Source organism: Orbicella franksi, chromosome 5 (genome assembly GCF_964199315.1).
Source record: "Orbicella franksi chromosome 5, jaOrbFran1.1, whole genome shotgun sequence".
Classification (NCBI taxonomy): domain Eukaryota; kingdom Metazoa; phylum Cnidaria; class Anthozoa; order Scleractinia; family Merulinidae; genus Orbicella; species Orbicella franksi.
The window spans coordinates 21,395,071-21,413,401 of NC_138149.1; the positions used below are offsets into that span (position 1 = coordinate 21,395,071).

The following is an 18,331-nucleotide window of genomic DNA, read 5'->3' on the forward strand; positions in this document are numbered from 1 at the left end:
GTGGCGGTGACCACAAAGAAAAGAGCAAAGCGTCTACCCACGGCAATCTCGTCAAACTACGAGATCTCGCACTGCGCGGCCGGATTTTATGTTCGAAAGGCCGCAAAGGATCATACTAGACGCCACTAACCTAGACCCTCGGGATTAGCGGAATGTAGCGTGTTATCGCGATACGCTAATTATATATGCAGTGAGAATATTAATTGAATTTGTCTGCCCACTAGGTTTTCAAAACTAACGACCGCTTAAAGTTCAGGAAATTTTGAAAATATTCCAGTGAGTAACTAACATACTCGCCTTCGTAAAGTGCTCTAATAAATTCACGTAAATCTCCTACCTAGCTTCAAGATTAAAGTTTTGGTCCTTTGTAGCGATCCTAGAAACCTACATAGCATTAAAACTGCCAGCTTCTTCTTCCGCCTGTAGGTTTGGGGTGGAGATGGTTCGCTAAAACTTGTACCACATGTGCGCTGTAAAAAGGTACATTTATACGTTTCTCGTCTGTATCGAGCGTGTGTTCGCCTAAAATGGGCCGCAAAGCGAACAATAGCTTTCTTCTTTCATTTGGTGCCTTTCTGTCATCGGGCTTTACATGAATTAGCGGTGGAAGTGAATTAAGGGACGGATCATTAGAAAAGTGATGGGGGTGGGGGAAAAAATTATGTAAGGGAGAGGGACTGAAAAAAAGAAGAAGTGAAGAAAACAAAATTCCTGCAGAGTGAATTGCACTCTCGGGCTTACAAACTGAACCCGATTTGCAAATGATTATACAACATATATGTTGAAATCCCATCTGGAACTCGGAAATTTTTTTTTCCGAGTCGATGTGATTTCTACATTTAATACTCACTTTGGAGGGTGGTTGGTTGCATCTTTAACATATTTGTAATTTTCAAAATTTAGTGCCGCGTACAGAATAGAGAAAATGTTTCTGTGACTTTACATTTAAACTTTTTGGCTTCCACCGAGACAAACTAGATCACGAGCTTGATGTTTTTGAAGCTCTCGTGAATGGGATCATTTTCATCGACACATATAAGGACCGAAACTTGCACCTCATTGAGCCGTTATTGATGTTTCTGAGACTACAAAGGGGAGTAAAATAGGCCGGATCGAATGGGGAACATTCCGCATTTGTTCTTGAATTTTCCAAGCAGACCTCTGACTCTTTGCCGGATGAAAGTTCAATTGTTGTAAAAACGTTTGTCGTTGATTTAGGATACGTTGAAGGGGATTCTCAACCGCAGTCATTTCTTTTATCAGCCTAGTTATCGATTATCTCTTCTCTCTAAGCCGTCTACACGTCAAATTCGCTACATTATTACAAATCAACTGAGCCATTCCGGTAACACATTCAGGTGGCTTTCATGTCACACAGACGTGTTTTATTTACCTCAAAATCAAATCTCTTTTCTCTATCCCTTAATATCAACGCGCGTTACATCGACGAATTAGCTCTTTTTCTCGGTCTTTTCAGATCCAGTTTTGAAGAGGCTACATTTCGCCTAAGAAGATTGCCTGAAAATCACCTCATATGCTACAGTCAATGTCAAAATTGAAGTTGAACACCACCAGATTGGGCATCAAATAATTACGTACGTTGACTGTTCCGAAAGTTACGGCTACTGAGGGTGGCAAACCTATGAAATAAGCCACAGAGTTAGCAAGCACTCGGGAGCTAGTACTACCATCAAAGATAGTTGCGACCTCAAACTTAAGGACGGTGCCTACTAAATACAAAGGTTTTGTCGCCAGGTTAGGAGCACGCGGAAAAAGTAGATCTTTGCAAGGGCTATTGGGATCCACGAAGAAAAATGGGGGTAGCCACGTATTTTTCCGAGATAATTAGCCTTGAATCTCAACAAAAATGCTGACGTCAGCATTTTTTCTGAAAACAGAAGGAGACGGTATTTCTTCACAGCTTTCTTTTGAATTCGCCTTTACATACAGAAAAGCAACACATTTATAAAGATCAAAAAAATACATGGTAAATGGTAACACAAAAACCATTTTTGGTATGTTTTTAATAATAAAATCGTTGCAACAGCACTTTTAGCGTCTCTGACAGCCTTGCTCTGTTTCAGCTAAAATACAGTCTAAATATCTTTTGCTCACAACTAGAAACTAATCACGTGCTGAATAGGCTTGCCACTTCCATTTCATAACATCAAATATAGAGGTAACCACGCGTTTTTTAAAGTTATTGATCATTTTTGAAACTTTTTATGGTGCCCGTTACATTTTTTCCTGTCACCTCCCCAGTAAGTAAAACATTTGCTTATCTCGCGCTTGTTTTTCACGCGCACTACGCCATCTGCAGGCACATGTTTACAGTTGGATTTCAGTATAATTTTCGACAGATAATAGCTAGTTTTTCAGCTGGAAGACGTTAACAGTTAGTGGTAAGCGATATGCTGCTGTTATGGTGTTCCTGATTAAGTACAGATTCATTAAACTTGATTTGGTTCAGTAGGAAAATTTTGCTTTCAATTTAGTCGTGCACGTGGTAGCGTAGTTGATTGCGTCACGTCAACCCAGCGCGCGCGTGGCGCTTAAACCATGCCTTGTGTGATACGCAGAACGTGTGCGCACTAACAAAAGTAGGCACCGTCCTTAACTCCGTTACGAAACACAGGTGAAGGTAACCCGGGACGTAACAGATACAGAAAGCTGATGCAAACTAAATTTGATTTTTGTTTAAGATGATCCTAATTTTCATTCATATCGCAGAGTCATCGTAATACTTCGGTGTAACATAAACTCATTCCAAAAAGAGTTATTCCTTTCCGCTTCCCTCCATATGTATTGAGAACATTTTCACTCTACTAAGATGAATCAGCGCACATGTGGTGCAAGTTTTAGCGAATCATCTCCACCCCTCCTCCCCCATCCCCCCCCCCCTCGAAATATGCGATATGTTCAATGGGAACTTTACAGATCTGTCGTAAATAGTTTCAGCATATGCGCCATACGGTGATGGCTGAAGGAAGCACCGAACATAGATCTCCAAGTCAGGTTGGGTTTATTGAGACTTGTACTGAATTCTCACGCGCTGCGAGAAATATCTAATAGAAAACCATACCAAAAGGTAAAGCCTTTACCAGAATGTGTCTTGTTTTTTATACCAATTTCAAATGTGAGCTAATTTTCCACTCAGAGACAACCATTTCTGAGACAGGAAAAGATAAGTTTGGAAAACTGCCATTGAAAAAGCTGAAACGATGCTCAAATCGGAAGTAAGATAGTACATCCTTGATATCAAGTTGAATACGAGGAAATTTTCGACTCCAAGTTCCCAAAGAAATGAAAATGCATCGTCATTTTAGCATTTAGCAGGCTTTTTAAAACGCAACTTTAGGGGGGAAGGGTTCGCTAAACCTTGCACCACATGTGCGCTGATTCATTTTAGTACAGTGAAAATGTTTTCGATATATATGGAGAGAGGTACAAAGGAATAACTCTCTTTGGAATGAATTTATGTTACTCCGGCGTGTTCCAATGACTATACGTAACATAAGGATCAAACAAAAATTAAATTTTTGAAAAGCATTTGTAATGCTGTTTCCGTTGTTCCTCGTAAGGGAGTCAGTGACGAAAAAATCTTTCCCGAACTCTTGAGTACAGCCCGAGGGCCGTAGGTCGAGGGCAAAGAATTTTTAAATTTTCATAACATACAGAGTTTTAAAGTGCCACTATGATCAAATTCTCGATACCCATTTTTTTACATTCTCGTACACAATAATTTTCCTTGTTCCAAGTCTTGGTTGAGAATTGGAGAAAATGACGTCATTTTCTCAAAAATACCACACGGGTTGAAATTATAATAACAATTAGTACATCAGTTCGCATAAAGAATAACAAAAACTTTGGCTTCTATATTCGCGCAATTTTCTACATTAATTGTTATCATAATTTCAACCCGTGCGGTATTTTTGAATGAGAAAATGACATCATTTTCTCAAATTCTCAACCAAGACTTGGAACAAAATTAATGGCGGCCCTAAATTCTCGGAAATAAAGGTCCAAAATCCGCGAGATCTAATGTGCGTAATGGATTGAAACTTGGCAAGATATCTAGGAAAGACCTATTGTGTACGACAATGTAAAAAAATGGATATCGAGAATTTCATCATAGTGGCACTTTAAGACGGAAGCAATGCTGACTTCCCGCTGGCAAATGATTATGCAACAAATGTGATTTTCAAGATTTAGTGCTGCGTACAGAATAGACGAAAAGTTTCTATGACTTTGCATTTACACATTTTGGCTTCTAGCGTGACAAACTAAATCACGAGCTTGAAGTTTTCGAAGCTCTTGTGAGCGGGATCATTTTCATCAAGACATGAAGGAAGGACCGAAGCAGCTTGCATCTTAAACTGAGACGTAATTAATTTTCCTGAGACAACAAAGGGGCAAAACATAGGCCGGATCGAATGGGGAACAGTCTGCATTTCTTCCAGAATTATCAAAGTATACCTCTGACACTGCATGGAAGACATAAGAAATTTAAAGACTTTTTGCAGGATAAGTGAAGGGACAGATTAAGGCCCAATTGCTGTAAAAACGTCTGTCGTTGATTTATGATAAGGTGGATGGGATTCTCAACTGCGGTAATTTGTTTCTGCTCAATTAAATCTGTTACGAGAAGCGGCAATAGAAGTAAAAGATAGAAAAAGCTGATTCGAGCTACATTCGATTTTTGTTCTTACAGAGTAATTATAATGCTCTGGTGTTACATCAGTTCATTCCAAAAAGAGTTATTCCTTTCTGCTTCCCTCCATGTACACTGAGAACATTTTACTTTACTGACATGAATCGACGCACATGTGATAAGAGTTTCAGCGAACCCGCCCCCCTCCCCCTCTCCCCTCAAAAGTTGCGATATAAAAAGCCTGCTAAATGCTAAAGTCGGTGACGATCCAAGTTTATTACTTTGGGAACTTAGAGATCTGGCATAAATAGTTTCAGCATATGCGCAATACTGTGATGGCTAAAGGAAGCACTAAACTGATAGAACTCCAAGTCAAGATGGATGTACTGAGACGTGACATTGAATTCTCATGCGCTGCAAGAAATATCCAACAGAAAACCGCACCAAGTCTTTACCTGAATTTGTGTACGTGTTTTTAAATTTTAAATATAAGCCAATTTTGCTGTCAGAAACAACCATTTCTGGGACTGGAAAGGATGAGTCCGGAAGACTGCCATTAAAAAATAAGAAGTGTTAACACTAATACGAGGTCAATGTCACAGTAGACGAGATGAAACGATGGAGTCAGGTGTAAAATACTAATACATCCTTAATATCAAGTTGAATATGAGGAAACATTCGGCTGCCGTCAAATAGTATAAAAAAGGTTCGCCGTTGGATTTGCAGCCATTCTCAATCGAGAAAGGTACAAGTCCTCTGCTAAAAGAAGAACGAAGAACTGTCGCCATTTTGTTACAAGAGTAAAGAAATGGTAAGTTTTTGTGAGAAAATTAATAGTTGGCTTTAGCGTGGAGAAAGCGTATAGCAGTATGTAGTGCATGCATCAAATTGTTTCATTTACCTTCGAGTGAATTCTATCACCTCCATTGTCTAACCAAGAGAAATGTGAAGTAAAATCCATACCGGCCTTGGTTAGTTATTCGTGCCTTGTTATCCTGTGCAGTTAAAAGCTTGACCATACCCATAAAATGTATGTTTTGTGTGCAGTCTATAAGGATACGAAAGTCGCTGTTGGCTTGCTTTTTAGCGACCTCCGCTGGAAAAAATATCTGATACATTTTCTCTTTCCTTTCACCAGGAGTTCAATGTCTTCCTTCTGTGTTTTGCCGTCTTTGTTGCTGCCTCATCTGCGGCGACTGTCTGTAAATGTGAAGACAAAGAGGTACATAAGAGTGATTGTTACACATTAACTTAAAGTTTGTACAGCGTTATTATGTATCGTAGAAGCGATATAAAGTTTACGATCGTCTTACCCTCACGAGTAACAGCTTCCAAAAGAGAAAGGATTTCGAAACAACCTTCCAACAGCTCTTAAGTTGCCGCGAAATATGATGTGGGAAACGGAGAAGTTAATCATTCGGCAATTAATCTTTGTGATGCTGAGCAGTAAACGCCGGCAACTGATGTCTTGCATGCACCAAATATATAACTTACGCCGAAGTGTTCTTCCTAAATATTAAAAGAGCAAAGAGTTACTCTGATATGTAATTATTTTTCATATTAAGCAGGATCCCGTTAGTAAACCAGTGTCAAAATACACATTGAAGATGAACAAAGACGGCAAGGATTATGAGGAACAGGTTGAAGTTGACACTGAGAAAGAAACAGAGACTTTTCACGTGCCAAAGACTTCACCCGATGACGAAGCGGGAGATATCGTCTATGACTTTAAGAAGGTTATAACATGATTGAACTGTTCATGTATTATACTACATATACTACAGGTTATTCTAATGTCTGTTGACCAAGGACTTTCTTATGCTATAAGTTTCACCTCTCTTGGTGTCTCTGTGGGTGTAAATCAGAATCTACCGGAAATCGTGGATACTAACATTGATAAAACCAAGAAATCAATAGTCTATATAGACTTAAACAAACCAGTTTTGAGTTAAGATTAATTATTTAAGAAAACTGCCTTCCTTATGTCAACTTAAACCCTAAGCCCTCTTCACTACTGATTAGCCACTTTAATTCAAAAGCTGTCGTAATTTTTAGCAAATCACGTATGACCTTGTTTTGCAGAATATGACCATGGTCCATTTGCCAGCGACCAATTCCTGCTTTTTGAGCGATTCAACCGATGATGTTCCTAAGCCAGCCGCCTTAGTGAAACTGCTGGTAACTTCAAGTTTGTATTGCTTACTCCACAGTAACGAACCGTGATAGCATTCGAAATGAAACAAATAAATTTCCCGCACTCCCTGAGTATAGTCTCTTCCTTTATAGCTAAGGCAAGCTGACTAACAGAGTCTCAATGGGATGGTGACTTATGACGAACGATTAATATTTTGTCTTTTGTACGGCTTGTTTCAAAAGGTTAAAAAATAATTTTCATTGTATAAAAAAAGTTAAAAAATTATTTTGATTACTGACAAACATATTAAAGCTCTTAGGACCATTTCGCGAAGAAAAAGGTTATTATCATACGAATTACTGCCGAATATTGAAGGAGCTCAGTCACGTGATTTTGAGTCATTTTGGCCACGTGCAGGATTACCATTAAAATGAAGGAAACCTGAAAATGATAGTTTGCTATGTTCTGTCAAAGTTAACATTGTTATGGCTAACGGTTGTAATTTTCAAATATTTACACTTGAATGCTAAATTTTTGAACAGTTTTAAGGCTAACGGTTAATCCCATTGCCGATGACCAGGACAAAAGAAATGAACTATACAGAAGATATTGGTTAAGTGACAAAATGAACTTTTTCTTGAAATATAACAGGACGGTTTGAGACCTCTTCGGAACTATTCTTTCATGAATAGTACCGAGGATAATAGTACCGAAGATAAATGTAAAAACAGAAAGCATTCGCCTTCATCGCTAAAATATATTTTCTTTTATGTCACTTTCTGACTAGGGAGGCAAAGGCGGTCAGGTTGAGATACCAAGAGAGCAGATTGAACTGAAGTTGAAGGTTGTCGGAACTCTTGAAGACCGTTCTGAACTGAGTGATGAAATGGCGGATCTGTGCGAGAAAATTCCCATTTACGTCGTGGTAGAGGGGAAGGTGGATTCAACTACCGCTGTAAAACCCACGAAAACAGAGCCCGCGAAACGTAAGTGAAAACAATTGAGAGATTGACTGTAACAATACATTATTTATGATTAATTATCGATTTGTATCACTTAGTGTGCGATCTAGTTTTTCAGCACGTGAGATTGATATGAGATAAATTGAATCTTTTTATCCACTCATTTATCTTCTTATTTTGATCAGTATCATGATAATTTGCATCATTTGCGATTCAGAGAGGTAGTGCGCATGAAGTACAGTCTTGAACAGTTGATGTTTACTAGCGCCTAAAATTACTATTCTAAAAGAGTTCTAAGTTGTAAAGGTTTAGGTTTTGTTTCTTTTCTGTTTAGGGTCCAAACGTAACCTCGTGAGGCGTTTTGTCTGTCGCTTGGTGTGTCGCCCTGTATGCGTAAGGATTTGTGCTGGTTGGTTCTGCCGTAAAGTTTGCTCCAATGTGTGCAATACTCTCTGTGCATGGGCCTTGGTCGCCCTTGGATAAAGCTCGCTTTCCCTGCTTTTGCCGAGAAATTTATGTCACGTTTCCGCTAATACATAAATTCTTCGCTTCGCAGAGCAATCAGTTATAGCATTTTGTTTAATTTGACTGTTGTTCACCGCGTAAATCTGTGGTTAACACCGTAGTACTGTATGATTTAATTAAGTAAGCCAGGCAAATAAAGCCATTTAGTTCACCATAGTCTTAACTTGTCTCTATATTATTACTAACGCGCGTTAGAGTTCTCAAGAATTGCTTTAACCCAATAGTACGGTGCGCGAAATTATTGCATGGAAGACAGTCGCAAATTAAAGAGAATTGAACAGTCGCAAATTCAAGAGAATTCAACAGTTGCGATTCCAAGGGAAAGTTCATTCATACCAACAATTCGTTCATTCGTCTTTCAGAATTTCCTTTAGTCCAAAATGTCAAAAAATTGCCAGTAGAAGATTGTCCCGGTGACGCAAGGAAAAACGGCCCTGACGATTTCTAGAACTGAAGAAAAAAGACCAGCTAGGACACGTGTTCAGTTACAATTATTGTTGTTTCCAATAAACTGCCACCATTATTAGGGTCCAAGTTTCTTCCTCTTTTTACCTCATTCGTCTCACTGAATATTACACTACCCTCGAGAGGTTCAAAAACATGAAGTATATTATTCATTTTGTTACGCCAATGACGGAAATGTTTGATAAGTAATGGTAATAGGGCTGAGTGGGTTCCAATTCATAATAGTAATTGAACCAAGTGGAGTGCAATTTGGTCTGAAATCATACGCGCGCTTTCAAAATCGAACGAGCGCCCATTTGAAATCACAAGTATGATTTCAGACCAAATTGCACGACACGAAGTTCAATTGCCACTTTATTAGATCCGTTTTGAAATCCCATAATGTTATCCCCTTAAATTTTAGAGTTTGGTGTATTGTTCCAGTAGCCGGTTTGTTAAACATAGCGCAACCGAAAATGCCTATACATCTCATTTAGTATGCAAAACGATGTCACGTGACGAAAACTCATTCTGAAGTCACAGAAGTCAGAATGAAAACAGTCTACTTCATGCATAAAAGTTCAATTCTCGTCGCCTGAATCAATGATGGAAGGCCTTGCTTTCTTTTGTGGTTGAGGCTGAGACTTCTAGTTGTCTTTGGAGAGGGAATTTGAAGGTGCAGCTAATACAATTCTGCGATGGATTTCTTTTGAGTTGTGAAACTCCCTCCTCTGCATTATTTTAAGGGATTCCAGCTCGTTATCATCTCCGTTTCTTTTTGTGACACAGACCTGTTTTGCCTGGCTTCGGTACAATAACATCATTCGTAACTCGTTCCACAAAATTGCTTAGTCGTCTGCTCCCCTGTCGCGTTTCGAGGGTTGTCGTGATTCTCATTTCCAGTTTCCTCGGTCTGCGCTTGGATGCCTGGAATAATGACCCCCATTTGGCACAAACTAAGTCGACGAAAAAAAAAAAGACCGGCTTGCAGTTTTAGACTCGAGTGCCGGCGCGAGTCCCAGCTGGAGTCCTTATTCGAGTCCTAACTCGAGTCCTGGCTCGAGTCCAAGCTGGAGTCCTGGTTCGAGTCCAGGCTCGAGTCCTGGCTCGAGTCGTGGCCCGAGTCCTAGCTCGAGTCCTGGCTCGAGTCTTAGCTCGAGTCCTGACTCGAGTCCAGGCTCGAGTCCTGGCTCGACCGAGTATCGTAAAGCGGGTTACTGGGGAAGTGAGCAAAGTGATATGAAATTAACACAACACCAACAAAACATAACATGAGATATGCGTTTCTTGTGGACTGAGTATCTGTTCTACGCTCTACAAGCGTGCTAGGAATTTAAAACGATCTAAAACGCACACAGCGATGCTTTAAAAGCTTTCGTGTCTATGGGAAGGTATAGCGGGAGGAAAATGTTCCATTCCACAAACATTAACCTTGTTCGAAAACTCTCCTGATCTTCCCTCCGGCAAGCGAGTTTCGGGAAAGGTCACGAGAGCAGAAGGATATGCGATTAACGTAACATCAAAAGAGATGACAAACTGCAATGCTCCGTTCTGAAAGCGTTTGTTCCATGCAGATTAACATGAGTATGGAAGCATACATTCAAGTAAGCTTCTTATTCTAAAACGCTCTCAGCGATGTTTTAGCCTACGCCTGTCTTTGGGAAGATAAAGCGGGGGGGAAATATTCCACCATTTTTCTTAAAGCGAGTTTCGGGGAAGGTCACGAGAGCGGAAGTTAGCAGAGTGGAATTGTATGAAATTAACCTCACAGCAAAAGAGATAAGAAACTGCAACGTCTTGGTTCTAAAACGCTCTTCCGATCTAAAACCAAGTTTCGAGGAATGTGACGGAAGCGGAAAAAACATAACACCGAAAGAGATAGCAAACAGGCCAAATAGTTTCCATTCTAGAAACTACTTTTGCGAAAAATAACAGGAATATATGTACGCGTTACATGTAAATACACAAAAAATTAGATTACCCCGTATGAAGAAGCGAACTTTCGCAACTCATTTAATGCCCCCTTTCTGAAAGAAGAAATCTGAGTGAATCATAACGATTACCTTAGAAAACATATTTAACCAAACTTCAATCTTTTTCCAAAAACTGGTGTAATTTTCACATCGATCAGATTAAGGGAAGGTTGGTAAAACGCCAATTGAAAACGATAGGTATGGTCCAGAAAAAAACTGTATCGAACCACCTTAACTCAAAGGGGCAGTGTCATGGACTGTTAGTAAACTCTGGAATCAAAAGTCTGAGACCTGTTTTCCCATAACAAACGAAAAATAATAGCCAAATTTTCTTCAAAACGGCCAATTTTGCTCACGAAAACTATTTTGAAATGTTTTTGGTTACGCATAGCCGAGATAAAAATGAGTGCTAACCCGATAAATTCGGGCCGACGTTTTCAAGTTCTTCTCTTGCGTCTCAGATGAAGTTGGAAAAAGTTACTCTGGTTTGTTTCTTCCTCAACAGTTTACTTGATTTCATCTCACTGGTGATCCAGAACCAAGTCATAAATGAAAAGGCCTCTGAAAGTTGATTTAATAAATTTTGGTCGAAATGTGGGATAATTCCCATGATACCGCTACCCCTTTAATCACCACTGGAGTAACTGATACTGGTTGAAAGAGGTCCAGATCGTTTAATCATACGGTATTCCGCGTGCTACGCCTTACGATTGGTGGGAAAAACTGCCGCCACTTTTATGTCAACCAATGAGGAGCAAAATCAAAATCAATCGTGACTTATTGCACGTGGTTCGAGTTGTCGAGGGTAAAAATGTAGAGAATGACCTGAAGGGAAACAAAAATTGTTTCGAGCTGGCGCAGGAGGTCCGAGTTATAAAGTATACGAGTTACCGAGGGTGAAACTGCAGTAAATGTATGACGGAAATCCAGAGGTTCGAGTTAGCCAGGGTTGAGTTATCGGGAGTCGACTGTATTTGCAACGAATTCTGATTTGTTCATTATCTGATTTCTCCTTTTGTTATTGGTCTGTCAGGCAGAGTAATTACATTGGTTTTGGCTTTACCAAACAGTTGCAAGCTTTTATATTTGTTCTTTCAGTGCCCACTGGGAGGAGTGTTTATTTATCATCTTTGGCTGCTAATAGGCTTGGTGGAATTGGGTTTCAACTTTTAAAAAAGCCCTTTTTCTTCAAGGCTATTTGAAAAAATCACCAAAGAAAATCATGGCTTGTTATTTCGAGGAAACAGTTTGCAGTTTGCTCTTGGTGCTCTATTATTTCGTTTTCAACAAAACTACTCAGTTGTAAAAAATCACTAAGACATTGCCTCTTTAAACGACAGTTCGAACCAATGTTATTGGCCCTGAAACCTTCCCGGCCATATCCAATCTCAGTTCTTCCATCACGTACCTTTGTATGATGAAACACACCCTGATACTCGACTGGTAACCGAGCCGCCAGGTATAAAGCTTACTAAATCTTACGCGTTCGCTCCAGCCATTGCAAGGTGATTTCAACTTTCGTGCCTAGATACATTTTCACTGTACTGGTCTGCTGAATCAGAGGCGTTCGCCGACATTTTTCAATCTTCAGTCTTCTTTTCAGTTGTCGTTTATCAAGCCCTCCTAGCTTTCTCGTTACTATAGATGAAAAGAAACATAACGAATAGAGCCGCTCTCTCAGGTGTGCAGGCGGCCCCATTTCACGTTAGAATTGGCCACGTTGTGGCTAAGTATACTTCGACTTTGCCGTCCATTCATTCTCCGCTTTCAAATTTTGTGCCTGCACTTGTCTGTGTGCTCAACTCCCTTTCCCAACTCATCTTTTGCTCGTTTCTGTTCATGGAGTGAATCGACTGAGTAAATCGAAACCTTCCCAAACAGTTACTGCAATAGAGTGCTAAACGACACACACTTTCTTTCAGTTTCAATTGATCCTGTTTTTGTCAAAACTACACAAAAAAATGTTTCAGCAAGTACCTTAGCTAAGAAAATATAAAGTTGAGAGATCTCCGGTGGATTTGTCCATCAGAAGGTCCTAACCATTTCACGAAAATTCAAAAACATTCAAGTGTCGTTTTTTTCGTTATGAGGGGCAAATTAATTCTCCACTGATTATGTAATTCAGCAATTAACATCGTACAAATTCATTACTGCTAACACAATCTTGCAATTGCTGCATAAATATTTATTGAATACAGCAACGTTAATGACACTCCAATAATTTGGAGAGCGGGCCAAAGTGGTTACAATCTCGTACCTCGAGACTTACTTCTGGTGATGGCTACCAAATCATTTTCTATGGATGTGTTGGTTAGTAACTGAAATATGTGACATCAAATAAGGTTGATTTAGATACCGCAAAATACTACACTTCAGCAATTATGTACTGAATACAAAATAACAGCTAGAAAATGGAGCCCAGTGGTTCCTTGCGGCCAGGAAAACTATCAATTATCTATTTCTGCGTTCGTGTAAGAAATGCTCTAAATAAACTTTACTTGTTAGTGCTCTCGAAATGCTTTTTATGGCATATAATTGCGTTGATTACTACAAAATATGACAATTCAGCGGTTCTGGGGATGAAAAACTATAGAAAACACAACCAAGTAATCCGTTATGGAAACTCTTAATTATCGGCTATTCTGCTGCAAGCGAATACTATATGAATAGACCTCAGTTGTGTCAGCAATAACTACTCGGTCTGATATTAAACTGCGTTTATTACTCTACAATATTGCTATCCAGTAATTAATGATGCACCGAATACAAATTACAGAAAATACAACCCAATAATCCGTTATAAAAACATCAATTACATGTAATGTATTCGTTCAGTCGTTTTTGCTGTAACTGCTGTCTCACATTAACTTCCTTGATCACCACAAAAAAAAATGGATTGTTATCCGGTAATTATGTACTGTATGACTGAACACTAAATATAAAAGATACATCCCAGGCCCATCTCAGTAATCAGCTATGGAATTAAGACGTTTTGCTGTGATTTCTGTTTAACGAACATTAAACTTCGATGAATACTACAAAGAATTGTTGTCCAATAATTATGCACTGAGCACAAAGTATAGAAAATACAACCCATTGATCCGTTATGGAACCTATCTACCAAGTACGTATGCGTCCGTACAAGTAATAGTCCTAGTAGACTTCAGTGGTTTCTGCTTTCACTGCATTTTGACATAAAACTCCACTGATTGCAATTGCTTGAAAATATTGCTGTTCAGTAATTATGTACTGAATCCAAAGTAAAAAACAAAACAATCAGTATAACTGAGAAATCCTCGTCAGGGAAACTAAAAATCATCTATGTACGTGTTCGACTTCAGTCTTTTCTGCCGAGACTGTGGTGTCTGACAGCAAATTTACTTCTCTACAAAATGTTGCAACAACATGACGAAGAAGGAGAGTCAGGTCTTTCCGGTATAGAAGAGTATGATCTTGGTGGATATAATACTCTGAGGCGAGAGGGTGCTCTGGGGCGAGATGGTGCTCTGCCTGGTAGACCCCGTGCCAGCCTTTGCAGACGACCCTCAAATGACCTCAAAGGTGAAATGAAGTTGCCTTCCAACCAGCATCTCTTAAAGAACATAATGTTAGCTACTCTCTTCCTTTCTCCTCCAATCAGAACGTTGTCTGACACAGCTAACATGTGAGTGACCGAACTCAACTCAAAGAATTGGTTGGTGCTTCCCCTACAGTCCTCGCTGGGGAAGAATACTTTACCAATCAGCTCATCTGGGCTGAAAATTAGGACCAGTGCCAACAAGGCGTCTATTTCTGCGTCGCTTAGTAAGTAGTACCTCTCGTAGTTCCTCAGCCTGCTGAGATTCGGATTGTCGAGCTGAATAACGTGTGCCACACAGTGAAGGTAGTACATCAGTTTCGCTGTTGGGTTCTCGGGCACTGTAGCCTTGCTCCCTGTCCTTTTTATTCCAACTCTTTCCCCAATAAGTGCCGCCATATTGTGGGCTTCGGTTTGTCTACAAGATAACAGAGCTTGCGTTTGAATCTCAAATAATATATTCTTGATTTTACTACTGTGACTAATCGGTGCAGACGCGTTTTAATTTTTTCACAACTTAATACAAATAGAACGAAAATGCTTTCGAGACTTCCAGCGGAGTCGGAACGACCTAGTATTAGGAGTCATCCAAACTTACTCATCTTGCATCTGGATAATGATCGCTGCTCGTTGGAGATTTACGGGTTAAAAATGAAATGAAAGATGCATAAGAGATCACCAAATCAGTTGAAAGATAACGTTAGAAGACGCCTGGTGAAAAAGTCATAACACTCATTTTGCCTTCATCTAATTTCAGTTGCCAAATTGATTAACGCATAAATAAAATCATCGGCGTTAGAGTTGTGTCATTTACTATACCTACTTAACAAAACTATATCTTTTATGGCCCAGTGAGGTGCTTTCCATTGAATTTCCTACTCGTTAACTCTGAAGGACGTCTCTAAAGTCAATGTAATTTTTGAGCAGTTTAACAACTGAAGGTTATCAAACTCTCTCACAAGAAAGTGAATAAATGGAAGAAAACGAACGGTAGACGATGCACCGCTATTCTGCATTTTCCGGATCAAGGTGTGCGGTCTGCTTTTCCATTAATTTCAGTTCATTCTCGAAAAACAAATTGATGGCCATACTCGAATGGTTTTGAATGTATTTTGTACAACCGCTCACCGCGAAAAGCGAATGATGATAACTATAGTAAAGGTTACTGAACTCTCTTGTTAGTGTTACACCAGGGTTTGGAGTTCTCCACTTTATTGAGAACAGTTCCTTGCAAGCAAAACAATCAGCATACTTGCATAATTTCAAATACTCTGATAGAAAAGGGACTCTGATATTTAATGTTTCGACAAACTAAACAGTGCAGCTCATTTGGACAAACTGATCTCCTCTCCCCTGAAAGTGCTCTTCGATAGGGATTATCAGATGAGCAGTTAACTGGATTAGGACCTTTAAAATCGGACGGGGGACAAGCACCAAATGTGCAGCAACTCGAAAATACGTTGAATGAATTTCTGTTTCCTTAAACTCTGTGCGCTTAAAAGTTCAGCCACAAGTCAGGACAGATAAAGCTATGTTGGCTTACAAAAGTATGTCTCTGCAAGAGCAACAAAAGATCTGGTAACAGAGTAAACAACAGTATTAGCATTTTCCTTATGAGCAGGCTCTTGTTGAGCGCTTCCCGAGTATTATCAAGTACATGTAAAGGAACACCTACTGATATTCCTGATCTTTACTTCTTTAGAGATCCAGAAGAGGCTGAGAAAGAATATCAAGGCAGTACTTTCAGCATCAGTGCACAGAGGGTCACGCAACATTTTCACGAACAACGTCTGTGATTGGTCCGTGAAAATGACGTATTCGTGGTCGAGCTCTCTTGTCATCAAATGTCAACAAACATGGCGGATTCGGCGGAAAATACCACTATTCGGTCCGGAAAAAAGAAACCACAGAGGACGTCGAGTTTGCATTAGACAAAAACTATCACGGCATCACTGTTGCGCGACAAGTTTGACAAAAATATTGCTCGTATTTCCGCTCCTTAACTCTCCTGTTAGCGTTACACTAGGGCTAAGAGCTATCTGTGCTATAGACCCTGAGAACAGTTCCTTGAAAGTAAAACAATCAGCACTTGCATGATTTTGAAGGTACGTTATTTAGAGGCGAACTTTCAAATCTCTTCAGAGTACAACTGTGATTCTACGATAAAAATGACGTCCGACGCACTACTCGTCGACGTCTACGTCGCTTTCCATAAAATTGTAAAATTAGTTAACGTAAGTTAACACTTTTGGTAGACTAATTAGCATAGTCATGAATTACCTTCTCTGAAATGTAAACAGATCCAATCCCGCAGCCTGTTTTATATTTCCCTTCCTTTTCTAGTTCTTTTTTTCTTGTTTAGTACGAAATGGGTTCAAAATGCCCACTAAAGAACTGGAAGATCGCAATACCAGTCTCATGGTGATTAATGAATGAGTCCGGTGAGAAAATTCCCATAAAACTGTAACTCACTTTGCCCTCGTCAAATTTCAGTAAGGCGTATTGCGAATTAAAATAAGCCGATTCTAAGAAAGGTATTCAATCTTTTGACATCAGTCGGTGCAGCTCTTTTGTACAAACTGATGCCCCCTCCTCTGAAAGTGCTCTTCGTCAGGGATAAATCCAGCATGAGCAGTTAGCTGGATTAGGTCGTTTAAAACGCGATGGATAACCAGCCAACATCTTCAGAAACCAAATGTGCAACAACTCGCAAATTCGTGGAATAAATTTCTATTTCCTTAAACCTGTGCGCTTAAAAATTCAGCTACAAGTCAAGACAGATAAAGCTAGGTTAGCTTAAAAAAGTATGTCTCTGCAAGAGCAACAAAAGATCTGGTAACAGAGTAAACAACAGCATTAACATTTTCCGTCTGAGCAGGCAGGCTCTTATTGAGCGCTTCCCGAGTATTATCAAGTACATGTAAAGGAACACCTACTGTTAACAACGCTTGAAACTCAGTGTGGTGGATATCTTGGAAGTCCTGCACACTTCAGTCAGCAATGCGCCCAATCTGCAAGAACAAGAAAATAAACAAGTGTGCCGAAAGAAGAGCAAGGCAACGTGACACAGCTCCTGAAATCGAGGTTGAAGTATTCAAGTGTTTTTCACCTGGTTTAGGGGGCGTCCCAGCGTCCTACAAACCGTCTAGAAAGTATGCTATATGTAATGTGATCAGATAAGACGTGCCTGCATCTTGTAATGTTGGCTAACGACTGACTGAGGCCCAGTTCAGACGTCGTGCTTCTGCCGTGCCGAACTAAATTGCAATTTGGTTCGACTGTAGCACGGCAGGAAATCAACTCTGATTCAGACGTCGTGCCAGAGTCGAATCAAATCCAGGGTATACTGAAGCCTCGTAACAATTCTCCTCCTAACTCCCCGAGGGAACGAAATCTCGCCAAAACACACTGACATAATTTATGAATTTAGTTTGGCGCGACAGAAGCACGACGTTTGAATCGCTGCCGTGCCAGAGTCGTGTAGCACGGCAGAGCTTGTCGAACTTAATTGCTTGCCGAACTTAATTCAAAAGTTTGATTCAGACGCCGTGCTTCTGCCGTGCTTTTGTCGAACTTAATTCCTGAATTTAGTTCGGCACGGCAGAAGCACGACGTCTGAACTGGGCCTGATACTACATAAAAAATATTTTCCTGCTGACACGTTTTGAAAGAGGTCCAGATCATTCTGTCAGTAAGGTCAACTGCAATGATTTCCGTTCTTTCTCGGAAAAAGAAATAGACGCCCTGCTGGAATGATTTTGAGTGGATTTTGGTCAGCGTCCCCAACAATTGTTCTTTGAGAGAATGAAACAATCACTAAAACTCAAACGTCAATGTTATCTATTTTCAGTACTACCAATTTCTTTAGAGTAGCTTTTCTTTGAAGATGGAAAGCCAGTCACATTTGTTTTGAGATCACTGATTAGTCAGCTTCACTCTTGTCAACCAGTGAGAAGCAAAATTAAAACCAATTGCGCCTTGCTCGCAGATATTTTCACGCGCTTGGCGTCGGAGTACGTGCATGTATTTGCGTCGAACTATAATTACTTCATTCTCCGTTTTTGT

General features: G+C 39.9%; 2 protein-coding genes across 6 annotated transcripts; one reads left to right on the forward strand and one right to left on the reverse strand.

The window, feature by feature from the left end:
* Nucleotides 1–4,051: 4,051 nt before the first annotated feature.
* Nucleotides 4,052–8,468, forward strand: LOC145487011 (uncharacterized). Its single transcript, XM_081465717.1, has 6 exons — nt 4,052–5,462; nt 5,790–5,873; nt 6,220–6,387; nt 6,734–6,829; nt 7,573–7,771; nt 8,082–8,468. The coding sequence occupies exons 1-6, from the start codon at nt 5,460–5,462 to the stop codon at nt 8,228–8,230; spliced, it is 699 nt and encodes a 232-aa protein (XP_081321843.1). The 5' UTR covers nt 4,052–5,459; the 3' UTR covers nt 8,231–8,468.
* Nucleotides 8,469–12,765: 4,297 nt separating this feature from the next.
* Nucleotides 12,766–18,095, reverse strand: LOC145487405 (uncharacterized). 5 transcript variants are annotated; one of them, XM_081466173.1, is made up of 3 exons: nt 17,376–18,095; nt 17,203–17,277; nt 12,766–14,684 (listed from the first exon to the last, which is right to left on the reverse strand). In XM_081466173.1, exon 3 carries the CDS (start codon nt 14,663–14,665, stop codon nt 14,075–14,077), a length of 591 nt encoding a protein of 196 aa, XP_081322299.1. In that variant the 5' UTR covers nt 14,666–14,684; nt 17,203–17,277; nt 17,376–18,095; the 3' UTR covers nt 12,766–14,074. The 5 variants fall into 5 exon arrangements, with proteins under 5 accessions (XP_081322299.1, XP_081322301.1, XP_081322298.1 ...); XM_081466175.1 differs by adding an exon at nt 15,942–15,982 and having other exon boundaries at nt 17,203–18,095; XM_081466172.1 differs by having other exon boundaries at nt 17,203–18,095.
* Between the last annotated feature and the right edge of the window lie 236 nt (nt 18,096–18,331).

Coding starts and splice junctions, on each gene's coding strand:
- LOC145487011 (XM_081465717.1), top strand. Junction 6,388..6,733: donor TCGTCTATGACTTTAAGAAG/GTTATAACATGA, acceptor CTTGTTTTGCAG/AATATGACCATGGTCCATTT. Junction 6,830..7,572: donor CCGCCTTAGTGAAACTGCTG/GTAACTTCAAGT, acceptor CTTTCTGACTAG/GGAGGCAAAGGCGGTCAGGT.
- LOC145487405 (XM_081466173.1), bottom strand. CDS start 14,665: ATGGCGGCACTTATTGGGGAAAGAGTTGGAATAAAAAGGACAGGGAGC.